This window comes from Raphanus sativus, chromosome 1, assembly GCF_000801105.2.
Source record: "Raphanus sativus cultivar WK10039 chromosome 1, ASM80110v3, whole genome shotgun sequence".
In the NCBI taxonomy this organism is placed as follows: Eukaryota; Viridiplantae; Streptophyta; class Magnoliopsida; order Brassicales; family Brassicaceae; genus Raphanus; species Raphanus sativus.
The window spans coordinates 25,372,430-25,397,608 of record NC_079511.1 but is presented as its reverse complement, the minus strand read 5'-3'; the positions used below and the strand labels follow the sequence as shown (position 1 = coordinate 25,397,608).

General features: G+C 38.0%; 5 protein-coding genes and 1 pseudogene across 6 annotated transcripts; 4 read left to right on the top strand and 2 right to left on the bottom strand.

Annotated features, from left to right (window-relative positions):
• The first annotated feature begins 64 nt into the window (after nucleotides 1-64).
• LOC108843329 (protein IRX15-LIKE-like) lies at nucleotides 65-1,063 on the top strand (annotated as a pseudogene).
• A 3-nt stretch (nucleotides 1,064-1,066) lies between these two features.
• On the bottom strand, nucleotides 1,067-4,213 carry LOC108806544 (uncharacterized). Of its 2 annotated transcripts, XM_018578724.2 has the most exons (7): nucleotides 3,971-4,213; nucleotides 3,019-3,414; nucleotides 2,886-2,938; nucleotides 2,652-2,689; nucleotides 2,251-2,572; nucleotides 1,883-2,178; nucleotides 1,067-1,808 (listed from the first exon to the last, which is right to left on the bottom strand). In XM_018578724.2, the coding sequence occupies exons 1-7, from the start codon at nucleotides 3,981-3,983 to the stop codon at nucleotides 1,292-1,294; spliced, it is 1,635 nt and encodes a 544-aa protein (XP_018434226.2). In that variant the 5' UTR covers nucleotides 3,984-4,213; the 3' UTR covers nucleotides 1,067-1,291. The 2 variants fall into 2 exon arrangements, with proteins under 2 accessions (XP_018434226.2, XP_018434300.2); XM_018578798.2 differs by lacking the exon at nucleotides 3,971-4,213 and having other exon boundaries at nucleotides 2,876-2,938; nucleotides 3,019-3,086.
• Nucleotides 4,214-4,479: 266 nt separating this feature from the next.
• On the top strand, nucleotides 4,480-6,630 carry LOC108837159 (O-fucosyltransferase 14). Its single transcript, XM_018610228.2, has 3 exons — nucleotides 4,480-5,809; nucleotides 5,894-6,143; nucleotides 6,242-6,630. The coding sequence occupies exons 1-3, from the start codon at nucleotides 4,587-4,589 to the stop codon at nucleotides 6,416-6,418; spliced, it is 1,650 nt and encodes a 549-aa protein (XP_018465730.1). The 5' UTR covers nucleotides 4,480-4,586; the 3' UTR covers nucleotides 6,419-6,630.
• Nucleotides 6,631-7,417: 787 nt separating this feature from the next.
• LOC108807921 (uncharacterized) lies at nucleotides 7,418-9,997 on the top strand. The gene is made up of 8 exons (XM_018580145.2): nucleotides 7,418-8,529; nucleotides 8,723-8,787; nucleotides 8,879-8,977; nucleotides 9,107-9,154; nucleotides 9,267-9,336; nucleotides 9,419-9,490; nucleotides 9,565-9,675; nucleotides 9,757-9,997. Exons 1-8 carry the CDS (start codon nucleotides 8,335-8,337, stop codon nucleotides 9,895-9,897), a joined length of 801 nt encoding a protein of 266 aa, XP_018435647.2. The 5' UTR covers nucleotides 7,418-8,334; the 3' UTR covers nucleotides 9,898-9,997.
• A 4,237-nt stretch (nucleotides 9,998-14,234) lies between these two features.
• Nucleotides 14,235-16,679, top strand: LOC108807912 (26S proteasome regulatory subunit 7 homolog A). The gene is made up of 10 exons (XM_018580138.2): nucleotides 14,235-14,394; nucleotides 14,636-14,717; nucleotides 14,807-14,898; nucleotides 14,981-15,058; nucleotides 15,147-15,208; nucleotides 15,314-15,458; nucleotides 15,566-15,784; nucleotides 15,881-16,062; nucleotides 16,154-16,329; nucleotides 16,421-16,679. The coding sequence occupies exons 1-10, from the start codon at nucleotides 14,308-14,310 to the stop codon at nucleotides 16,576-16,578; spliced, it is 1,281 nt and encodes a 426-aa protein (XP_018435640.1). The 5' UTR covers nucleotides 14,235-14,307; the 3' UTR covers nucleotides 16,579-16,679.
• A 1-nt stretch (nucleotide 16,680) lies between these two features.
• Nucleotides 16,681-20,193, bottom strand: LOC130496678 (protein STRUBBELIG-RECEPTOR FAMILY 6-like). The gene is made up of 13 exons (XM_056988971.1): nucleotides 20,029-20,193; nucleotides 19,677-19,815; nucleotides 19,530-19,601; nucleotides 19,381-19,446; nucleotides 19,211-19,282; nucleotides 19,053-19,124; nucleotides 18,892-18,963; nucleotides 18,748-18,813; nucleotides 18,603-18,665; nucleotides 17,500-18,532; nucleotides 17,294-17,427; nucleotides 17,055-17,211; nucleotides 16,681-16,967 (listed from the first exon to the last, which is right to left on the bottom strand). The coding sequence occupies exons 1-13, from the start codon at nucleotides 20,123-20,125 to the stop codon at nucleotides 16,836-16,838; spliced, it is 2,175 nt and encodes a 724-aa protein (XP_056844951.1). The 5' UTR covers nucleotides 20,126-20,193; the 3' UTR covers nucleotides 16,681-16,835.
• Between the last annotated feature and the right edge of the window lie 4,986 nt (nucleotides 20,194-25,179).

Genomic DNA, 25,179 nt, shown 5'->3' with positions numbered 1-25,179 from the left:
AACACTTGCCGGACTTCAGATCGGAGAAAAAAACCTCTAATTAGCCATATCAAAATCAAGCAGAATGAGGTAAAAGAAAGATGAGTTCTAAGGTGAGAGATCTTACATCTATTTATACTAAAAATCACACTGCCTCTCGGATCCAAAGAACGCTTTGAAGACACATGGTGGAGGTGTGAATCAATGGGATTAAAGAGTGGCCATTAAAAGCAGGCTGTTTCATGCCAAGAGAAGAATCGCAAATGACACCACCTTCGCCGTCGAGACGATCTTCGTAGCTTCGATGAAGCGTGTTAGGATTAGTTCACGTCCAGCCCAAGAATGACACATCGAAGAACCCATTACAATAACACAACAAAGCCCAATATCTGTACATTAATGAAACTGTGCGTTTAGAGGAGAGGGGCATGTGTCTCAGAAAATCAACGACCACCGATCCTCGCCGCACTTCTCCACTACACTTCCTTATCACCACCAAACACCTCGACATCTTTCTCGGAACTCTCCGACATCTCCACCGTCATTAACTCCAAAGGCCCCACCTGCAACCTCCTCGGACTTTCCCACGAATCTCTCCTCCAAAGATCTGTCAATCTCAAAGCCGTACAATCTTCGTCGACGGAAATTCTTACGCCGTTTCCGAATTCGAACAGAACAACCCTGGAGTTGAGGCTTATGAAATTGTTTACTTGACCCGTTCAGAATATGTTGTTCTCCGATGTAATTTGGGTATGGTTCAGAATCTGTTGTTCTCCGATATAATTTGGGTATCAACGACTTACCCAACTTTGTGTTCGAGATCGAGTGGGATGTGATTTTGATTGATGGACCGCGTGGGTACGCCAGAGATTCACCGAGAAGGATGGCTCCGATTTTTAAGTCAGCGGTTTTGGCGAAGATTAAAGATTCTGGTGAGAAGAGGAAGACGACAGGAAGAGAAGAAAGAGAGAACAGAGACGAAGTGCTGCATTTTGGAAGTGGGACAGGTGTCGCATTCACAGACTTTGAATTTCTGACCTGGCATTCTACGTGTCAGCAGAAGAGAAAAAACTTCACTTTATAGTAATAGATGCAAAAGCTATGGATAATTGTTTACTAAGCTGAAACTCTGACATACAATTGAGTTATTATAGATACAACTGCCACATCTCAAACTGGAAACTGCTTCTCTCACGCATAAGACCAAACAAGAAGCCAAAACTTCGAATCACTAATTGAACAATTTTTTTTTTCTCTGCTAAACCTCTACAACATCAATCACCTCATGTCCACTTGGAAAAAAAAAACAAGTTTAGGCTGCTTCTGTGACTTCTACGAGCCTTCCACGAACCCACTTCTTAGTTACATTCCCTGATTCCAAAGATTCTTCCGCCTTTTCATCCACTCCACGGCAAGCATGAGAACCATTTGGAAGTCTGATAGCTCCATTAGACTCTGGTGGAGGAGGATCAACTCTTGTTCCGTTTGGCTGTTGAATCACCCCAAGTGTGGTGGTACCTTGTATGTTGAATGTCGGCAAATCACTACACCTCAAGCTCAAGTGAAGACTCTCTCCATTGATTGGTGGTAATGTGTGTGTTCCGTTCACTTCTCCTGGCTCTTCTTGATCATTTGAATCTTCGGTATTAGGCTGATGGTGAGTCCCATCTTCATCTGAAGATGCCTGGCTAATTTCTAAAGATTCAATCAGCTGCGTTGCTTCTGCTATAAGCTTTTTACTCTCTAACAAAGATGCTTGAGCCACAGGGCTTGTCATAGCAGCAACCTCAAGAACCTTAGCAGCTTTCTCAGCTTCAGAGATCAAAAGCCTGACCAAGAAAACAAAAAGATTAGTTACAATTCCAAAAAAAAACAGAGGAGACATATTAAACAGTTACTGAACCTTGCTTGTTGCACAGCATCCATCTTCTTAGATTCTTCAGCAACTCTTTTTGCTCTGATGCTTTTTATCATCTCCAGCTTTGAACTAGCCAAAGGATCTTTATACACAGGTCCTCTCCGCTTCCTTACTTTCACTACTTGAACTTTGCGTACAGTCTCTGAAACTCTTGTAGTTTTATTTGTAGGATTCTTCTTTCTAGGCTCTCCAGTCCCACTTGGTCTTCTACGTCGCCTCTCAGCACCTTCAGGTATACCGTGGTATTTCGCCAAGCCAGAGCAAACCCTTTCACGGTAAGCCTGAAAAGAGAAACCAAAATCAAGTTAAACATCACACAAGTTGATGTGGTCATATTACAGAACACAACTTACTGGATCAGCCCATTTAGCAGCTATGGCTTCAGCGATTCTCCTCCTCTGTTCGGGAGATTTTGGAGCTCTTCTGTTGCCTTTAGCTGCTCTAACGGCTTTCCTCTGCTCTATACTTTCAAGCCATTCCAGCTGATTCTGCTGGTCCAAGATCTTGTAAGAATCCCACTGAAACTCTTGTTCGTCTGTTGTGTGTCCTTTTCTAGCAGCTTCTGCTAACAAGTTTTGCCACTCGAAGTGACATGTCTCCTGCACTTTTCTCCTCTCCTTCCTCCTTGCCCATCGCATCCTCACTCCCTCCCCAATCTTCAACCGTGTCTCCTCGCTGTTACAAATCATGTGCAAGTTAAACCAGAATGCTCCATCGAGTGAAAATGGAACAAAACACAAAAGACAGTAGTTACTTTTGTGCGTGTCCGAGATTTGATAACTTCATCTTGATCTGCCAAAGGAAGAAGACACAAGAGGTTCAATGCAAAAGAGCAAACATTAACGCCCTAACATAAGTTACCTGAAGACTACAATAACACAAGGGTGGAGTATCTCTAACAATACATATAGGTACACAAGTGCCATTAGAGTTACTATGGGCAGCCTCCTCTAAGAAGACATATATAAACATTCTTACATGACATCACCTTAGGGTCTTGCATTGCAATCTTTGTCCTTTCTCTAATCTTCTGTAGGGTCTCTGCACAAACCCAAAAGAAAAACAAAATTATTATTAGATGTTTTACCAACTAGAGGCAAGTCAAAGTGAAAACTACCCACCTGGACTATGCTTCCTGCCTTTGTTCCAAGGAGTGTTCCCTCTATTAGCCTTAGAGATCCTCATCCTCCTTAGCCTTTCTCTGTCATCCACCTCTTCTCCATCGTCAGAACTTCCATTAAGACCGTCAGAGGGTTTTGAAGCATCATCAGAAGAAGACAAGGAGTAGCTTTGTTGGTGTTCTGTCTGAGCGGGAGGATATTTGGTTTCAACAGTAGCCACTGCAGTAATAATGAGTCTGCCTCTTGTTGGTACATGAAGATGGCCTGTGTAAAATTTCAGACTCTTGGAGAAAGTGGTGTGTCTCCATGGATTAGGTAGGGTTTTGGCATGGATGATACTCTGAGCCCCCAATGGAACAAGATGAGCTTGCAAGGAAGGTTGGATCGTAGCAATATCTGCAAATATTAAACAGTAATTTTAAGCAGATAAGCTTAGAATAAGCTTTTTTTTTTTAATTCTAAATCAAGTGATCAAACAAAGAAACCATTTCCAGGAGCTAGAACACAGGGGAAAACACAAGTAAACATTCTCTACGAACAATTCAATGGAATAGTCTTTTCTTTTATGCATTTAATTTTTTTTAGAAAGCTTAGCTTTTTGTTAGCAAATGCAAGGACTTGTCACTCAAGAATGATACCCAATAGGCAAGAAACAAACTCTACAAGAGAGTGAGGTCGAGAGAGTCTTAACAGTGACATAAGAGCATGATTATTGCTTGGTCCTTGTGGTTAGTCTCTTAGTATACATATATGTATATGTATATATTATATATGCGTATATACATATACATATATGTATACTAAGAGACTAACCCCAAGGACCAAGCAATAATCATGCTCTAAGATTCTAAACAGTAGTAACCAAACAAAACCCAAAAAAAACTATCAGTAAATTCATAACCGCAAGATAAAATGTTGGAAGAATCTGAAAAGTTTTAGCAAGAGAATGTACCTAACGAAGGCATTGGGAGCTCATTCAGACCAGGAGAAACTCGTAACTCTCTCTCTGTTCTTCGCGACACAACCAGAGCTCTATTGTAAGATTATTTTGAAACAACACGTAAGTAAGAGATTTATGTTCCTCTGTTGTATAGAGAGGAAGAGGGGGTTTGAAGACAGACAGACAAAGGATAAGCCACACAAAATAGCGAAACTTCGACCAAGATACTTTTGTCTGGCTTTCACGCAGCAACCAGGAGACGGAAGATAACAAGACCCGGATTGCTTTAATAACCCGACCCGTATAACAAGTTATTGGGCTAATGGGCCTTAAACCTTTGTGGGACATGGAAAACGGCAGCGTTTAACTTAAGGCACGATTCACGAAAAGGCCACGTTATGCAATCCGACTTGGTACCCGACTCGTATCACCAACTGTTGGGCAAATGAAGGGCCTTGCATCTAATACTCCAAAACGCCGTCGTATTCAGTAACATCTTTAAATGTGGATTCGAGAAAAGCCACGTGTTATCATTATCGGGTCGGATCATTACCAAAGTGTAGTACTATATGGGTCGGCGGTTCCGGGTTTGCTCTCCGGCAACGAATGACTGCGACGCTTCACACTAATGGAGAGACAATCCTCAGCGTCTTCGTCATCTTCATCCTCATCCTCATTGCCTAACGAAGAAGAAGAAGAAGATCTCCAGAACCTACTCGACGAATCAGATTCCCAAATCAACACGGCCGAGCAACTTACCTTCGACGTAGAGAGTCTCCGATCACGCTTAAGACGAAGCAGCTTCAAGCTCAACCTCACAAAACGACAGTGCATTGTCATCTTCCTCCCTCTCCTCCTCGTCTTCCTCTACTTATCCACCGACCTCACCAACTTCTTCTCCTCTGCGAACCTTCCAGATTCCGTTTTCCGCCCCAATCATGAACCGGGTCGGACCCAAGAACCGGATCTCCGAGCCCTCTACCTCCTCCGGAAGCAAGAAGCCGATCTCTCCTCTCTCTGGAACCGAACTCTATCGATCCCCGACACCAAGTCCGCTCTTTTCCGACAAATCTCATTAAACAGACGGATCCAAAACGCGTTACTGTCGCCGCACAAAACCGAAAGTCTCAGTCTTTACGGTGGGGGAACCTGCCGGAGAGTGAATCAGAAGTTCATAAAGAGGAAGACGGTTCAGTGGAAGCCGAGGGAAGATAAGTTCCTATTCGCCATCTGCTTGTCTGGTCAGATGAGCAACCACTTGATCTGTCTTGAGAAGCATATGTTCTTCGCAGCGTTGCTGAAACGGACCCTCGTGATCCCTAGCCATAGATTCGATTACCGTTACAGTAGAATCATCGATATAGATCGGATCAACACTTGCTTAGGGAGGAAGGTAGTGGTTTCTTTCGAGGAGTTTTGGAAGAGCAGGAAGAAGAAGCATCATCATGTTCACATCGATAGATTCATATGTTACTTCTCGAAACCGGAGCCGTGTTATGTAGATAAAGAGCATATTGCAAAGCTGAAGGGTTTGGGGATTACTATAGGAGGGAAGGTGGGCTCGCCGTGGGGGGAGGAGGAGGATATTAAGAAGCCGAGTAACAAGACGGCTGAGGAAGTGGAGGCTAGTTTTAGATCGGATGAGGATGTTATTGCGATTGGTGATGTGTTTTATGCTAGTGTTGAGAGAGAGTGGGTGATGCAGCCTGGTGGTCCTTTAGCTCATAAGTGCAAGACTTTGGTTGAACCGAACCGGTTGATATTGCTCACTGCTCAGAGGTTTATCCAGACTTTTCTTGGCAGGAACTACGTTGCTCTTCATTTTCGTAGGCATGGGTTCTTGAAGTTCTGGTATGGTGTTTGCTTTAAAGATTGTAATGTATAATAGATTAGAACAGGAACCTTGTGCTAAGTAGTTTTTCTTCTATGTGTCAGTAATGCCAAGAATCCAAGTTGCTTTTACCCCATTCCTCAAGCTGCTCACTGCATCGCTCGCCTGGTTGAGAAGGTGGATGCACCGGTTATCTACCTCTCTACCGATGCAGCTGAAAGCGAAACTGGTCTGCTGCAATCACTGTTGATCATAAATGGAAAGACTGTTCCACTCGTGAAGCGACCACCTCGTGATTCAGCTGAGAAATGGGATGCGTTGTTGTACAGACATGGTCTCGAGGGTGACTCACAGGTAACATGATGTTACTAACATCACGTCTCTTATCTTCTTCATATTTGAGGATTTTAATGAATAGAATCACAACTTGTATTTTCACATTTGTTTTAAAGGTGGAAGCAATGTTGGACAAGACGATATGTGCAATGTCAAGCGTGTTCATTGGTGCCTCAGGTTCTACTTTTACAGAGGATATCCTCAGGCTCAGGAAAGACTGGGGGACTGGTTCAGATTGCGATGAGTATCTCTGTCAAAACGAGCAGCCTAATTTTATAGCCGATCATGAATAGATTAGGAACACAATCTCACTTTTTTGTGAGTTCTCTCATCATATACAAACAGGCTAGTTCCGTTGTTTTTTTGTGGTTTGTGCATAGTTTATTAGTGTATCAATGAAACAATAAATCCACCCTTCTCTGTAACCCATTGCTCGTCTGATACAGTTCTTTCTGATATAATTTGAGTCTTTTAGTGATGTGTGAGTTTCCATCACTTATCCAAATGGCTAACGATTTAAAATTAAACACTAACCATTTGTTTATTTGCTTGTAATGTGTCATTATCATGTCAATTTTTAGGCCATGGCGTTTGAGTTCAGCTTTGTAGGTCCTATTCGAATTTTATATATATTGGATTGAATTTTGATAATAATACTTTCGGTTCAGGTAGATTTTGTAACTCTTTTTAAGATTTGGATAGCAATACAAGGGGTTCAATTGTTTTTATGGCCAAACCAAAATTATTGTCATGACATAAACATATTCTAAAACCGTACTGATAACTAAACCGAATTTTTTTGGATCATGGATCAATAAAGTTTGATTGGTCCAACCAATTTTAATTAAATTTAATTAAAGAGTTTCTAAAAGTTAAATCTAAATGATTTGCTAGTTATCTTCAGAAAATTTTATAAAGATAACTAAGTTTAACTATTAAAATTTGTAATAGAAATAATAAATCAAATTTAAAATCAGTATATTAAAATTCAAATATAAAATCAATATATTAGTTTTTAATATTTTCCATCGCGAATTATGAAAAATCGGAAAAATGAATACAATATAAAGTTTATTATAATATTTATAATGATTTAAAATACAAAAACAATTAGGAAAATTTATTTTGATAGTAAACTACAAACAAGTTTGGTTTTTTTTTAACTTTTTATCCATGCCAAATATGTGCCGAGATCACGGTTTAATCCGGTTGGATCAGAGTTTCGGTCTGATTCTAAAACCACTGGTTTATGTATTACATACATGTTTATGTTATGTGTATGTATACATGCCGTCTCTCTGTTCTTCTGGACGTTGACACACCATTCACTTTGGTTCGTCTCTACTCTTCAATCTCAGTTTGTTCTCATGTAGATTGGTATGAGATGATTGTTGACTGGGTGTCTCCGAATATATGGATTATGGTCTTGAATTGCAATGTTCCAGTGACCTTTGGTTCATTTGGTTCTGATGTTGTGCCAGCTCGTGGCTTTTCTGTCGCCTTCGTGCGATTTCCCGCAGTATGCGGTCTCTTTATGGTATTTAATCTGGCTTTTGGTGCTGTGAGTTTGTGTTTTCTTTCTTGGTGGCAGTTTGAAAGGACACTCACTTGGCTTCTCCAGTTGAATATGAGTATGGAGGGTTTTCATTACCCCGTAGCTTCCTTCGTGAGGCTGTTCGTCGTCCCAATATTTTCTCCTTTATGGAGTGAAGTGGATGTTCAAGCGTCGCTAGTATGGCTGATGCTCATCTCTGCATATGTTGCAGTGTTTGTAACTTCTGAAGTTACACGGTATGCTTTTATTCAACAAGGTTATGGGATCGTAGTTCGATTTCTTATGGTCTTTTGTAATGAGGTGTATCGTCAATCTATCATTTGTTTAATCAATGTTTCAGTTTATTTGGCTCTTAATAGCTATGATGTATCCTCCCCTTGTGGAGTTAAACTCTGTTAAGTTTTAATGAAAGTGTGGTTTGAACAAAAAAAAAAAAATATGCCAAGAGACTCGCCGCCGCCTCTTGGCCTTTCCTCGTGAAGTATTATTAGTCTTTGCTTCGTCCGTCGGTCGATAAATTTATCTTTGAAAAGCTTTGATCTTTCCTTTGAATATACAAAACCCACGTCGTGTAAAGCAATACCCACATGACAGATTGACTTAAACTAAAGATCAGAGCTTTTTTTTTTTGCTATTCTCAGTGTGATCATCATCATGAGGGCGAGATTGGTTGTGTTCCCGATTAAAGGGAGGAAGTGGTGTTTCAGCAGATCCGTTGATCCTCTCGCTGCTCAAGCGCCGTCCGGTGTTACTCCGACAACTGTACGAGGTTTATGGAAGAAGATATCATCTGAATCTAAGCCCATCAATGCCAACGCTGAGCTTCTTGTCGATTTCATCTCCGACAAGGTATATATACGCTTTTGCAAAAGTTTCCTTCTTTATACATATATATAAAGCGGAACTTACCCTTGTTTGTGTGTTTATGTGGCGCCTAGTGAGGTTTTAGCTTTTATCTATTTGTGACCAATAAGCGTTTGTTTTGTTTCTGATCAAATAGAAATGAGAGAAAAAAATGGTCTTTTTGTTTGTATTGGTTTAGATGAATAAGGCGTGGATGGGTCTTGAAGTAGCACCTGAAGGTTCAATGAAGAACAAGATTCACGGGTTTGTAAAAAGTCTCTTCTTTTAGTTTTGTATTTGAGACATTTCGTAATGTTTCAGTTGTGGTCCTCTCTATGGTTGGTTGGGTGTATAGGTTAGGGTTGAAGCTTCTGGCTCGTGTGAAGCCGTCTGAGATATTCTTGAAGTCTATATCTAAGGAGGTCACTTCCGTACAAGTCTCTTATCCTCCAAGGTTCTTTTCTCCTCTCTTCTTCTTGATCTTTTGTAAACTTGAAAAAATTGGATTATAAGATTTTGGTTAGGCATTCATGAGTATGTTGGACTGATTTCGGTTTTAGCTAATCCATGTCAAATGTTTCAGTTTAGATCCTAGACTTGTACGCAGGAGACTACGCCACATTGCTTTGAGGTAAACTGCTTTTTTTATTTTATTTTTTTGCATCGTCTCTTGAGACATTTTGAGTTGAGAGAATCTCTGTTTCTTCTGACATGAATGTTTCTAAACTGGATCTGTACTGTAGTGGAACAATTTTGCACAAGAAGTACCTTATCGGTTCAGTAACTTTGCTTCCATTGACCACTGCGTTTACGGTATGTAACCTTAACAACTCGGTTTAGTTTCTTCAAAGTCTCTCCCATAGCCAACAAAGCGTTGTTGTATTGTTCCATTTAGGTATTGCCATTACCAAACATACCATTCTTCTGGGTCTTATTCCGCACATATTCCCACTGGCGAGCTCTTCAGGTCTGCGAATGACCCTTCCCCATACATCATAAAGTCTTTATATATAAACTCAAAATCACCTTTTGTTGTGGCAGGGAAGTGAGAAGCTGCTTAAGCTCCTCTCAGACCATTCAAATCCCCAAACTTATGATGCAGACGAAAACAATAACAACAAACCGGAACAAGACGCTCTGTCTCCCACATGTGTAAGCTGTTTTACTCAGTAGACAAACTTAGAAGGTTTGGTTTCTTGTTTCTTATTCTTGTCTTTGTTGCGCATGAAACAGGTTTTGCTGCCATCAGAAGAGTTATACAAGCTACTTCGTGAAGCTAGTGAGGAAGGGCTCGATGAGGAGACCATAGTAGAGATTTGCAAATTGTTCCATCTCAACAAGATCGATGTTCTTAAATATCGCAATCTAGGCTAACTCGTTTTACTTGGAACATTTGTTTAAGATGTTTGGGAACTAACCTTACCCTTGTTTTGATTCGTTGGAAACTTATGAAAAAATCTTTTGTTACCCGGAAGCAGCTGAATTTTCATTTTTTACACTACAGAAGGAATAAATAAACATAACAATAAGCTTATTATTCTCTCAAATTTACAAGAACATAAAGAAGCAAAGAACAAGAGAAATTTAATTTTAATAAAATAAACTTGGTAGTTATATATGTGTACAGAAAACTATTTACTAACAGTAATAATTAAGCTAAAGAGACTTGCTTTAAAGGTGGCTTCATGTTTTGAAAACCAGACCAGACTTGATTCGGTGGGTCAATTATCGAATCGGTCCAACCGATTTTAAGTTTATTGTATTTTTAAATTAATAAATATATATTGTATAATTATAAAATTAATTTTATAATTATTAGAATGTAACTAAAAATGATACAAACATAAAATGAAAAATTTAAAATAATATAAAAATATAATAAAAACTAATTTATTTTGAAAGATAATTTTAGAATATAATTTTTAATAAAATATTCTTAAATTATCAATTTACTTTTTAAAAGATTAACTTAAATTTGAGAAACCAAGTTTTAATTTTGAATCGGGTCTCACAAATATAACCACTTACATGAAGCTACAAATCTACGCAATACAACATCATCATTGGACATGACTAAGACCACAAGCAGCAGAGATTAAGGATGGATGAATGATCAATCATATCATTAAGCTCGTGAAGCCGGTAAGAATACTGCAAATGAGCCTGAGTACAAGCGTTGTTTGAGGCTTCCACCGGAAATACAACAAGCTGGTAACATGGCGAGAACCGAGAAGCATATGTACTTGGGGATAGCTCAAGAGGGTTCAGTTCGTGAGTATATACACATATTTCATACACTAAGTGAAGAATGTAAAGATTTTCCTGATAACTACTTGATGAGTGTATTAGTTAGAGGATTGAAGAAAACATTACATGACCAATTTCGACTATTAAAACCTAGCAACCTTCGATATGCAATGAACCTAGCTCTACGGTGGGAAGACAAGTGGTTAGGCCAATTGGTGATGGTCCTAATGGAAAACTACCAGTGGTAGATTTCAGGAATGCTCAACTTCAGAATCAGCATTACAAAACAAAACAAAGACCGGGGGAGAATTATGAGCTATTGCTTTCGGCTCATATGAATGTCTAGGAGAAGGTTTATCCGTGGGCTGTACCTCCACCCAGGGGTTAGGTTTGTGTCTTTAATAGACCCGGGTTTAACCTTTTTCTTTTCAAAAAAAAACATGAGACTTCGGCCACGAAGGTTCCAGCAAAGGAGATAAAGCTTTTATTCTCGTCATTTGATGATGGAACCAGTATGAGGAAGGACAATGAAGTGGGGTTCGATATATGAGTTGGAGTATTGGTTAAACTATTTTTTGAGAAACACTGCTGCGAGCATTATATTCCGGATATTGAGATAGTGCACTTGGCCTTACAAAGTGTCCAAGGTACATTTGGAAAGTGGATCAAGGAATCATATGATAAGCATGCTCCTAGCTGTTCGCGTGTCTTCAAGAGAATGGTTCTTTGGGACAAAATAAAGTGGTTAAGCAGGCAGAGCATGAGGAATTTGGTGCTGGAAACTCTTCAAAAGAACAACTCATGAATATACGGAACCGGAGAGTCCAGAAAATAAAACCAGAGACAAGGATGCCTATGCACTATCAGCATGGAGTCTAGGATTTCAACTAGAGGGTTTTGGTTCTGAATATATGAAGAGGTTTAAAGTTGTATGACGTAATACATTAGACTTACCGTGGAAACACCAAGTGGGCAAGGAAGTTTGAAGTGCAATCACGTACCAAGACTATTGGAAGAAGGTCTTTTTGAAGATAATGCATTTAAAGGTATGGCAGAAAGCATGGAGGTCAGTATTGAAACAATTATAAAATTGATTTTTGGTTCATTTAATACTATTTAGAGAGAGAAATAAATAGTTATATTACTTAGCTATTAAATATCTAACATAAAAACAGCAAAATATTTATAACCAATTTACCTTAAACTTTTTTGTTTTCCTCTCTATCCTTTGGTCCCTCTAGGTTAAGATGGGTCTTTGTAGGGCACCTCCACCGAATAGAATCCAGTAAGGAGGCTTGAAGGCTTTCTAGGGGAAACCATGACCCTCGTTGTCATTAGCCGTCTCTTTACTCATAATCATTATCATGACGTTTGCAGCTACGGCAACAAAACCGTGGAACCCTTCCACTCATCCGAAATCATCTTCGTTGCTGCTTTTACAGAGAATAATGGGTTCTCCATCGATCATCCTCAGCTCACACATAATGACTGCATGTAATCCTTCAATTTAAACATTTTCTTCCATTGGCCCTCTGTATATACCAGACCCATCCCAGCCACAAAATCCGTAAAGTGTTGCACCAACTGGGTGCGTTATAAGCCTAACAAGAGCTTGGTCTAATGTTTCATACTCATAAAAACCTTCTATGTTGTATAATGGCTGGCTTCTCTTTATCTTCATCTCCTTTAAGCAGCTGAATAACTCATGCTCTGGTTCTTCTTCTGGAGTTCCGAACTTTTGAATGTATGCTAAGCCCAACTGAAGTGAACACCCAAAGCACACATGGTCACGTCGGTCAGATTGGCACGTTTCATGTTAATATACTCTTTTCTGTCGACGTTATGGATCAGATAGCGAGTGCACAAAGCTCTGAATGCATGGAAGCTTAATCGCCTGCAGTTTCGGAGAACAGTGATCGTCATAGTCGAGAGAATATAAAATATAATTTATATAGTATTTAGTTAGATTTTTTATATCTTTTTAAAAAACAATAGTTTATTAAAAAAAATATAACATTATCGTTAGAACATGTATATATAGTTTAATTGGTTTGTATATCAAATTTTTCGTCAATAAAAATTATTAAAATCAAAAACATTAACTCATGTGACAAATAGACCCACACTTGTAAGTAAAGTATAGGAGTATAGATTTATGGAGATATGTCTCGTTTAGTTTCGTTTTTGATTAAAAAACAAATTAAAAACAAAATCAAAGAAATCTAATAAAGCTCTCATTTTTCTAATCTCTCAATTTTCAATCTTTCAAACCCTAAAACAATCTTGTGATAAGCTGAGCTTAACAAATGACTTACCAAAATATAAAGTTTTTGGAATCTTTGACATCATATGGACTCCGATTTAGGATAAAATTCGCTATAAGTTTAAATCTCCAGCATCATCTGGACTATGTTTTCATAGTTAGCATACGATAATTGACGTCGAATTTCTTAAAAACTTTTTTATTGATTTTTATATCTTATCTTTCTAAGATTATGTGTGAAAATTGGACATTAACAGCCTAAATTCTTATAATTCACACACGTATATATATATATGTTCTTTAGCCTTATATAAACCACTAATTATATATATATATAACACTAATTAAATATTGTATCATGCAACAAATCAATCATACCTACAATTTCATAGGCATCTATTTACAAAACATCAAAAAACTAGTAATCACTTAATTCAATGCTGTTGATCATAACAGAATACATCAATTTCATGTATCTTAAGTATATTTGATATATCTTTGATTTCATCCGATAACAAAGAAAAAAGGAAGTGTGGATACAACATACAACACATATATTATGCATTGACATACCTTTGCGTCTGATAATCACCGTAACAACTAAATAAAATTAATTTTATTATCTGAGTTACACTTTTATTCTCAATAACTAATGCTGCTTGATATTAATTGGTCAAATTAATGCATATTTACTTATAATATTTTTTAAAATTATGTTATTCTTTTTTAAAACTACCACAATACATAAAAAGATAGAGGATGGAGATACATATAAGTTTTAAAACTTCATTAATTTTGAGAAAATTTTTAAAATTGATTATCTATCTTAAAGCAAAAAAAAACGAATAATGTTTTTTTTGTTAGCATTACTTATATAAAATGATTCATTGTCAACATTAAGTTGAAACAGAATTACGGTGCTTTTACTATTGGTTTTATAGTTTAGTATACATTATTTATTTAATATTAATATCATAGATTTTATTATTATAAAAAATATTTAAACTATCCTATATTTAAATATAGATTATAATATTGGATTGTTGATTAATATTAAAATAATCTCTGTAAATATATAAGCTGTGGGTCCGCGGATGGTTCGCGAGTTTTGGCCCATTTTAGACTGTTAATATGGGCCGAGCTTGAAGAGCTTTCCTCTTGGACAAGACAAGTTTTGCCTATTTACACTCAACAGCAGAACAAGAGCTTTCCTCTTGGGCAAGACAAGACAAAGTTAGTTAAAAACTCAATTTTCGCAATTTTTCCTCTCAAAGATGACGAGAGATATCGAAGATGAGATTCGAGAGGAGAAGAATCCTCGCCCCCTCGACGAAGATGATATCGCTCTCCTCAAGACTTACGTAAGCCCTAAACTTCGATTGCGGATTCGAATACTCTCGATTTTCTCTACAGATCCAGCTTAGGCTTTAGTTTGTTAGCTAAGGTTTCTCGATTTTGCAGTGCTTGCTAGGTTCGTCTCGTTGGAAACTAAATTTAATGTTTTTTAGAGCTAGATTCCTTCTCTATGCTTACGATTTAGCTCACGATCCAAACTATATGATTCTTAGTGTTTACTTACTGATAATGATGGATATATGATAGGGGTTAGGGCCTTACTCTGCGCCTATAAAGAAAGTGGAGAAAGAAATCAAGGAGCTTGCCAAAAAGATCAACGATCTCTGTGGTATGTGTGCTCTCTCTTTGTTCCTCAGAGCGTTGGGGCTTACTTTTGGTGTGAGTAAAAGGATAAACCTTGATAAGCTTCATTTGCAGGTATCAAGGAATCTGATACTGGTTTAGCTCCTCCCAGTCAGTGGGATCTCGTTTCTGATAAACAGATGATGCAAGAAGAGCAACCTCTCCAGGTACATACCATTTCTTTATTAGCAATACTTCTCTCTATTATTTTCTTCTTCTCTAACTGGTGACTCTAATTACTGTGTCCAGGTTGCTAGATGCACAAAGATCATTAGTCCAAACACTGAAGACGCCAAGTACGTCATTAATGTCAAACAGATTGCTAAGGTACATTCAATTCCAAAGATTTGGTGTTTGTCTCTGCATAACCAGTTATTTGTAGACTTGACTGGTTTGTTTTGATCCATGATTGTAGTTTGTCGTTGGTCTTGGCGATAAAGTTTCTCCTACTGATATTGAAGAAGGCATGCGAGTTGGGTATGTGAACTGAGATTGTCTCTGGTTTTAATTATCAGTCCCTTTTATCATTTGTATGATAACTGAACCAAAAAAAACTTTAACTTTTTTGATTTGTATTTACAGAGTTGATAGGAATAAGTATCAGATTCAGATTCCTCTACCTCCAAAGATCGATCCTAGTGTCACCATGATGACTGTCGAAGAGAAACCTGATGTTACTTACAATGACGTTGGTGGCTGCAAGGAGCAGATTGAGAAGATGCGGGAGGTCTGTTGAACTTTGTTATTTTATCTTTTCTCGTCAGCTATAGTTATAAGGCTATAAGGTATTGTTGTGCAAGGAGAAGATAAAAGTTGTTGTTTTGTCAACTATAGGTTGTTGAACTGCCAATGCTTCACCCAGAGAAGTTTGTGAAGCTTGGAATAGATCCTCCCAAGGGAGTTCTCTGCTATGGTCCTCCTGGTACCGGTAAAACCCTGTTGGCTAGAGCTGTTGCCAACAGAACCGATGCTTGCTTTATCAGGGTTATCGGCAGTGAGCTTGTTCAGAAGTATGTCGGTGAAGGAGCTAGGATGGTTCGTGAACTGTTTCAGGTAATTAAATGTCAACGTTCCTTCTTGCTATCTCTGTTTTGTCTAGCCAACGCTCTGCTATATTCTGAAACGTTGTTTACAATACTCGTTTTGCAGATGGCACGGTCCAAAAAAGCTTGCATTGTGTTCTTTGATGAAGTTGATGCCATCGGTGGTGCAAGATTTGACGACGGTGTAGGAGGTGATAACGAAGTCCAACGTACTATGCTTGAGATTGTGAATCAGCTTGATGGGTTCGACGCACGTGGTAACATCAAGGTTCTTATGGCAACGAATAGGTCAGTCCACAATCCCATAACCAGCCTTAAGTAGCTACACAATACAATTATACACTAATGGGTTAATTTCTATGTAACTCTTATATTCCAGGCCTGACACGCTGGACCCTGCTCTTTTACGTCCTGGACGTCTTGATCGTAAGGTTGAGTTTGGTTTGCCTGACCTGGAGAGCAGAACTCAGATCTTCAAGATTCACACAAGAACCATGAACTGCGAGAGAGACATCCGTTTTGAACTCCTTGCTCGCCTCTGCCCAAACTCAACCGGTAAATGATCTCAACCAGTAAACATCTCTCTCTCTCTCATATACTCTTCTGTTTTCTCTCGTCTTAAGTTTCAAGTAATTTGTTTTTGCAGGAGCTGATATCAGGAGTGTGTGCACTGAAGCTGGAATGTATGCAATCAGAGCTAGGAGAAAGACAGTGACTGAGAAAGACTTTTTGGATGCAGTGAACAAAGTCATCAAGGGTTATCAGAAGTTCAGTGCTACTCCCAAGTACATGGTCTACAACTAGTGTGAGAGTGAGAGAACTCGAACATTGTGTGTCCTTTTCTTTCTATTTTGCAAGAATCGTTTTGTTTAATCCAGTTATATGTTTAATACTTTCTCACTCAATCATTCTCTTTTTTTTCAAGTCAATCATCATTCACAAGAATTTAACCAAACCCAATCGAAATCAATGTAAAAGGGAGCATAGAAGCTCTGTTTGTTGTTGTCTTTGTGACTTCAACCAACAGAGCAAAGTGTTCTTTCTTCTCTTCGACCATGAGTTTACACGTAATCATTGGTTGTGTCGGCACTACCAGACCGTTTGGAAGTTCTCTTGCTCATGTTAGCTCTCTGCACTAAAACAACCAATGCCTGCACAACTTCAGACATTGGTGGTCTAAACTCCGGCTCAGGCTGTTAAAAACGCCAAACCCCAAAATCTGTTAAACAAAAGTTTCTTGTTCCGCAAGCTGCTTGTAAAACAGTTAATTATCTTTTTACCTGGACGCAGAGAGCAATAACATCTGCAAACCGAGAAAGAGATTTAACCGGGTAAAGCCCTTCAAGAGCTGGATCAACCATCTTGCCTAAAGCGTCAATATCATGAAGCTGTGGTGTCGCCCATCTAACCAATGACTGCTCAGATCTTGACCTTGTACTGCTCAAAGTTATAAAATTCAGAAAACACATTCCTCATCTCTAAATCCAACTCTAGCAATGATCATAACTAAAGTTTTTACCTGTCAAATGGTTTCCTCCCGGTTAAAAGTTCAAGCATCACTACTCCAAAACTGTACACATCACTCTTCAAAGAGTATTGACCTGACATTGATACTTCAGGTGCGCTATAACCTTCATCGGTTTGGTTTAGTAACTGCACAGAATGATGATATAAGCAAACCAAATTAAGTTGAGAAACTTTGTAAAGAGTTTGTATTATCCAAACCTCGTTTGCTGTGGGAAGGAAGCTTGCGAGACCTGAATCTGATAAGTGAGGGTTCAGCTCTGAATCAAGTAAAATATTGGATGATTTGATGTTCTTGTCAACTATAGATGGTGAACAGACTTCATGCAGGTACTCTAATCCACGTGCAGTCCCAAGAGCAATCTTGACTCGTGAGTTCCACACCAGTGCCTTGCTTTCTTCTTCTGGTAAGTGCAAGAAGTCATGTAAAGATCCTTTACTGTGGAACTCGTAGACCAGGAGATGCTGTCCGTGCTCAGCACAGTAACCAACAAGCTTTGTCAGATTTGGATGATCCAAAATGGCGATTTTCGATACTATTTCAGTGAAATCATCATCGGTCGTGTCATGTGAAAGAGCAGAGGAATCAATCTTCTTTACAGCAAGAACCTTTCCATCTTCAAACTCAGCTCTGTACACTCGACTAAAAGTCCCTTCCCCAAGAAGATTCTCAAAACTGAAACTCTCAGTTGCAATTTGGAGATCTGCAACAGAGTAAACTCTCACGTTAGAAGGAACCACCACGGTGGATTTCTTGGCAACAATAGGCTTTCTTGTGGCATCTTCATCATCAAATGATTTGTGTCGATCAGCTGGTGGAGGCCGGAGGTTAATAGACAAGGAAGTATCAAGTTTCTTTGCCTCAACTGATGAAGAACTCTGAAGAATAGAATTGTTTTCTGCAACCATGTGAGGCTGGTTATTGGTTTTCTCAATGTCCATGGATGATGACGATGATCTCTTTGATCTTTTTCTTCTCTTGACCAAGAAGAAAGCAACTAGAGCTGTAATGACTAGGAATGAAATGACTATGCCTGCTATAACACCAACTCCAATTCCTGATTTCTTGGAATCTCCATTGCTGGTGGATTCACCAGAGGAACGGTTTGTACCTCCTCCGGGTTTATGGCTCGGTGTGCCATGAGTTGGAGGTGGACCATGTGGTGGTGGTGGTGGAGGTGTACCAGGTGGTGGTGGAGGTGCAGGTCCAGTACTGAATGAGTTACCATCTTTTCTGTATTCAAGAACAAGAAAAATGAGATCTAAGGTTCAAAGAGTATAAAAAATAGCAAATGAGAACTTACATCAAATCAATGCCCTTCAGAGAACTTGGGATCCAGCCAGTGAAGTCATTGTTTGCAATGTTCCTGAGGGGACCATTTAGCAAGAGCCAACATTGTTAATGGAAAGAAAGACTAGTTTGGTGTGTGATAAGGTTAGGTTACTCACAGAGTCTCAAGAGGAAGAGCGGCTAAGACATCAACTGTTCCTGAGAACTGATTGTTCTGAAGGTATCTGTCAAGTTAATATCCAACATGTTTAGTAAGTAATACACTTTGAAAATATATGGATAGCTCAATATCAGATGCTTACAGTGATTTCAAACTTGTAAGAGAGGTAAAAGTTCCTGGTAGAGAATCTGTGAAAGAATTGAAAGACAAGTCCCTGAAACACACATGGACTTTTGTCAAAATGTATTACTAAGAAGACTAAAACTTGAGAGAACAGTAAGAATCTTTGGTCTATGATCTTACAGAGTTGTAAGAGAGGTGAGCTTGTAGAAGTCAATAGCTATTTTCCCTTTAAACTGATTGTGACCAAGATTACTGTTTTTTTTTTGGCAAAAGACAAAACATTAATACAGTATTCATATAAATGTCTATTAGGAATGTGAAGTGAAGCAGTTACTTACAGATACTTAAGTGGGACTATCTGAGAAATGGAGTATTGAGCAGCTCCAGTGAATTGGTTGAATGCAAGATTCCTGAAACACAGAGGATTATTAACAATCCAAAACACAGAGATACTAAGTTAGCAAAAATCAAAAAAAAAAAGAAAGAAAAAAGGATCAGTGGAACTTACAATCGTTCTAGATTTGGAGGAAACTGATATGGTAAATCACCTCCAAGGTTATTACTGCTTACATCACTGCAAGTTTCCATCAAAGATTACATAAGACCAAACACAAGACAAAACATACAATTAAGAACAAATTAACAGATTGGTCTTACAGCTCTGTAAGATTAGTCAGTCTATCAAGCAGGTATCCAAGTGTTCCAGAGAGCTCAAGACCTGATATCTTGCTGCAAAAGTAGGTATAACAATGTAAAACCATATGTATTAAAGCTTAACTTGCATACAAGAAGATGAGTACTAACATTTGAGTAACTCGTGTTCCAGAGCAAGTAACGCCTCTCCAATTCTGGCCCCCACAAGGATCACCAGCTGGTGATGCAGTCCATTGTGTTAACTGTGCTGGTGAATGCATACTGGTGAACAACATGTTCAGTGCTGAAGCTGCAATAAAATTTTAAAATAAACAAAAGCTTATTACTAGTAGTAGAGAAGAATCTTGAAAACACACAGAGAAGAGATTGATTCAAAATTTAACCCCAAAAAGATAATTAAAAAAAATTGAGATTTGGATGAAGAATGAAAACAGAATCAAAGGATATATGAAAAAATGGAGACTTTGAGAAACCCATTAAGCTTAAAACCAAAGAAACTCACTGTCTGATGCATCAGTGGCTCCATGGATGGAGCTAAGCTCGAATCCTACAATGCAGACTGTAAACAGAGACACCATTACCACCCACTTCTTCATCATCTTCTTCTTCCCCTTTCTCTTTCTCTCTGGTTGCCAAAACTCTATAGTCTCGTGATAAAGAAAGGAAAAAGAGAAATTTAGAAACTTTTGTGTTTGTTTGTTTGTTTGTTTGTTTGTTTATATTTATTTAAATAATAATATTTTTTGGAAAGTAAAGTTTTTCTTGACTGGATTCTACATGGAAAAGCTGTCGAGCATATACTTGAAAATCCAAAAAATGTTATTCCTTTCATTTCACAAATAAAAAATTGACATTTTTTTGTTTATTACATAAAATGTTGTTTTAGAATTTTAATACACAATTTAAAATATTATATCTATTTTGATTTTAAATATATTTTAATATTATTCTAATTTTGCAACTATACTTAATTATTAGACGGATTAATGATTTAAAAAAATAATCAACTGTAATAATATTTCTTACAATAAGATAAACTAAACTAAAGAAATATGATTATTAATAAATCAATTTTAGTTTGTTTTGAATAAAGTGAATAATATCAAAACAACAGTTTTTGTGAAATCGATGAAGTGTATAAAATAAAATTTAGGCTCATTTGTTTTGTTGTTTATATGTATAGTTCAAAATTCGTTTTTTAATGTTAAAGAAACAATAATTAATAAATCGTTTTATATATGTGTCCTTGTTTACTTTTCAGTAATGGGACCGTTGGTTACTACTCTACTTCGCATTTAAATTTTTCAGCGACCAAACAAACTGTTCTCATGATTATGGTATGTCCCATGATAAACTAGTTAATTGATGAACAATAACGCTGCCGGTAGATTTCATAACGTACGCGCCTGTGGAGGAGTTGTATCTTTTTCTTTCGTATTTAGAATTTATCAGTAACAAAAAATAATAATAAGGTAGCTTTCATACAATGGAGACCACTCTGAATATCACTACGAAGGTTTTGTATATGATTGGGTCTTTAAATTGTCCCATCATATTCCTTTATGTTATTTTTCCTTCAACTTACTTACTTTGCTTCGAGATATAAAAGAAATGAAAAGAGGAAGAAAATAATGTTTTTTATATTATCTGAAATAAAGAGGAATCCGAATTTGTATCATCGTTTACAAAGTTCTGCTGTGCTTGACAGAATAGGTTTCTTCTACGTAACCTAAAAGCAAAAAGAAAAACATGTATTACGCTCTTCTGTAATCAAATTGTACAATTGACCACGTAAGAAAAAGCCAGATTGTAAGAAAATGATCGTGAACCTAATCCTCGTATAGTTTTTTTTTTGAACTTTCAATCCTCGTATAGTTCATACACATATATATTGATTACTATAGAAGTGGCAAAATATCCTTAGAAATTGATTTGATTTGATCCGTTATTCGTTTTGATTTGATCTGAAATATCAGGATATCCGTAATTTTACAAATTAAAGTAAATACTAAAATTTAATATCCTTCAAATAAGAAGTAAATCACAAATACTCATTTAAAAAATGGATATCTGATCCGATCCGATCCGTAGTTTACATATGCATATATGTATATAATTTTATATCTCTATATAGATTTTTAATTATTTTATTTACTAAATTAATTATTCAGTCATTATATTTTTAAAAGTATGTAATTTTAAAATAATTTGTAATAAAATATTGTTATTTTATATTAATAATTTTTTTCTTTTAATATTTAAAAAAATGAAATTTTTATTATTATTTACTGGACCGACAGATCTAATCGGATATCCAGTAAAATATATTAATTTTCTCGTAGGATATATGTAACACCGAATATACAGGAGATTACATATCAAATCGAATCAAAAATTGATTATTCGTATAGAACAGATCAGATCACATGTATTCTTAAAATTCCGGATACCCCTCCGTGTTCACCCTAAATTACTATTACAAAGCAATCCAGTGTTTATTGACTATCGTACGTGTGGTTGATTTGCTCGATGTAACTAATATTTTGGTTGACAAAAAAAAAGAGTTGATTTTTGACTTTTTGAGCAACTCTCATCATGTGTCGTTTTCTTGCAAATTTACATTTTGTCTGGCTATTCAGTGTATGGGAAACTTCTCCTTGGTCTTATTTTTTGGCACGTAAATATTTACTTGAACTGTCAAGCAAGTGACTAGCTTCACATCTGAACAGGTGATTTTGCGATCGGTACCAAATACTTGGGATCAAACCCCGTATATTTTATTTATGATTGGAAGTATATATCGAGTTCATCAGCATTCATGCTATTATCTGTTCCCAGTGCCGTCCATCACAATTCACAACTCATCTGATGTAAATAATATGTTGCACACCCTGTTATGCTTCCGTCCGACCTAATTATATATACATCTTGGTTTAGTGATTGTTTTTAATCCATGTCTATTGGGTCTAATTTTTGAACTATACCAGATACCTTTTTCTGTTCTTCTCGACCGTTCTTGCTCTCCTTCTCTGGCCTAACCATGGGATAATTAGCTTCTTATACAACGCTGCAGAGTGCATCTCAAATGTAATGAAGCTAATTAAGCTTCTTAAGCAGTGTCAGGAAAGAGAGAAGAATGAAGATGAGAATCGTGAGTATGAAATGATGTGGGACGCAGAAGGTTCAAGCTCCCGTGAAACTTCAAGCTATAACTATAATTCTCTTGTAGAAAGGTGCGTTACACCTTAAACATCAAAACGTGATATAATACGTTACATACGTACAATCATGACGTTGAATGTTCCCATTTACATTATGTTTTTTGTAAAAATGAATGTTAAATTAATTCAGAACAGAAATATCATTTTTTAGATATAATTTCTTACAATAGTTGTGACTGATACTGAAATTTCTTTAAAAGATAGAAAGATTAAACGGCTGGAGATAGGTAGGTTGAGTTGGTTATCGCTAAGCAAACCATCAAAAACCAGAGCACCTTTATATGTGTTCTTTTTCATCCCTCAGAACGAAGAGATTCTGTTGCAGACTGTTCCGTCAATGTTGCGAATAATCTTGAGCTGCTGCTAATGGAACCTCCTTGTGTCGCCTTCTGTTTCTCTCCCATTTACATGATGTTGCTTTTCAAAGATTGGATCAAGCAGTAGTGATCATTGACATCAAATATTGGACTATGAAAACTATGGTCTGTAGGATTTGGGATCTCTAGATAGTGAAGAGTGAAGCTCCTATTGTATTAATAAGAATTTTGAGATAGTACTGAAGAACACTTTTGTCTATTTGGTTCAACATTACCATAGACTTATTTATAGGTGACAGAGAGCTTGAGAGAAAGTTGTTTTCTTTGTTTGATTTTACTGAAGTTTATTCATTTGAAACTTGATTACAACTCTTAGCCTTAGCTTGTCTTTTATACAGATGATAGAACAATCTAGATACGTCACAGCTGGCCTGACAGCTCATTCTCCTTCCCCTATGAGAGCATCAAATCGGTTGCGCAAGAGGGGTGTGAAGCTGGCTGTTCCGTACGTTTGACCACTCTCTTTTGTCTTCTTTCTTCAGTTACCGTTGCAGAGAGCAAAGGTGAGTTGGGCTTGACTTGGCAACGGCCCATCATGTTAGTCTCTGGCCCAGTAGGTCCAATACCCCTTCTCAAACTCGAGGTGGGTGGAAACGTAACACCGAGTTTGAATCGGAGATTGTGGAAGCTCTGCTGAGGAAGAGACTTAGTAAAGACGTCAACCAACTGTAGTACCGCAGGAATGTGTTTGACGACCAGAGAGCCGTTCGCTACTTTCTCACGAGCGAAGTGGTAATGAGTAGCAAAATGCTTCGACTTGCGGTGAAGAATAGGATTTGCTGTGAGTTGAACAGCGGACAAGTTATCACAATAGACCTCTGCAGGAGTATACTGCGTAACACCAATGCTATTAAGCATTCCAACAATCCACTCAAGCTCCGCAGCTGTGTCTGATAACGTGCGGTACTCTGCTTCAGTTGACGATCTCGCGACAGAGTCATGTTTCTTTGCTGACCAGGATATCAGGTTGGAGCCAAGAAACGTACAGAATCCACCTGTTGAACGTCTTGTGTCTTGGCAACCGGCCCAGTCACTATCACAGTAAGCACGTAGCTGGGAATCTGTGTTTGCCTCAAAGGAAACTCCCATGTTAATGGTTCCCTTGAGATAACGAAGGATTCTTTTGAGAAGGTTGAAGTCAGCTAGAGTAGGCTCATGCATCTTCTGACATACCAGATTCACGGCGAACTGTATATCTGGACGAGTCAAAGTGAGATATTGTAGTTTACCCGCAAGACTTCTGAAGTAGGTTGGATTGTCGAAGAGAACATCCTGATAGGGGACTCTATCGAGTTGCAGAGGAAGAGGTGTGGACACTGGAGCACAGTCTAGCATCCCTGCAACTTGTAGCAAATCCGATGCATATTTTTCTTGATTCAGAAACAAACCAGTGGCTGTGAAGTGAGCTTGTATGCCTAAGAAGTAGCTCAACTCACCCATATCCTTCATGCGAAACTGCTTCTTAAGGGCTTGAAGAAGGTGATCAATCAGTGCAGTGTTGTTGCCTGTTAAGACCATATCATCGACATAAAGGAGTAGGAAGATGACATCTTTGCCTTTGAGATAGACAAACAGAGAAGCATCTTTGACGTTGCACTGAAACCCAAAGTCAAGAAGGAAGGAGCTGAACTTGTCAAACCAAGCTCTCGGAGCTTGTTTGAGCCCATAGATGGCTTTGTGAAGCTGACAAACGTACTCAGGGTGAGCTTTGTCTTCAAATCCTGGTGGCTGCTTCATGTAGACAGTCTCTGTCAAATCTCCATGGAGGAACGCGTTCTTTACATCTAGTTGTCTCATATCCCATTTGTTGACAACAGCGTAGTGAAGGACAATCCGAACTGTTGCAGTTCTTACGACCGGACTGTAAGTCTCGAGGAAGTCAACCCCTTCTTTCTGTTCATTGCCTCTGGCCACTAGTCTGGAACGGAGTTTGAGCAGTGTACCATCCGCGTTGAGTTTTAATTTGTGAACCCATCCTGAACCAATAGGCTTGACTCCAGCAGGAAGCGGTACAAGACTCCAAGTTCCTGTTTCATCACAGTTCGTTATTTCTTC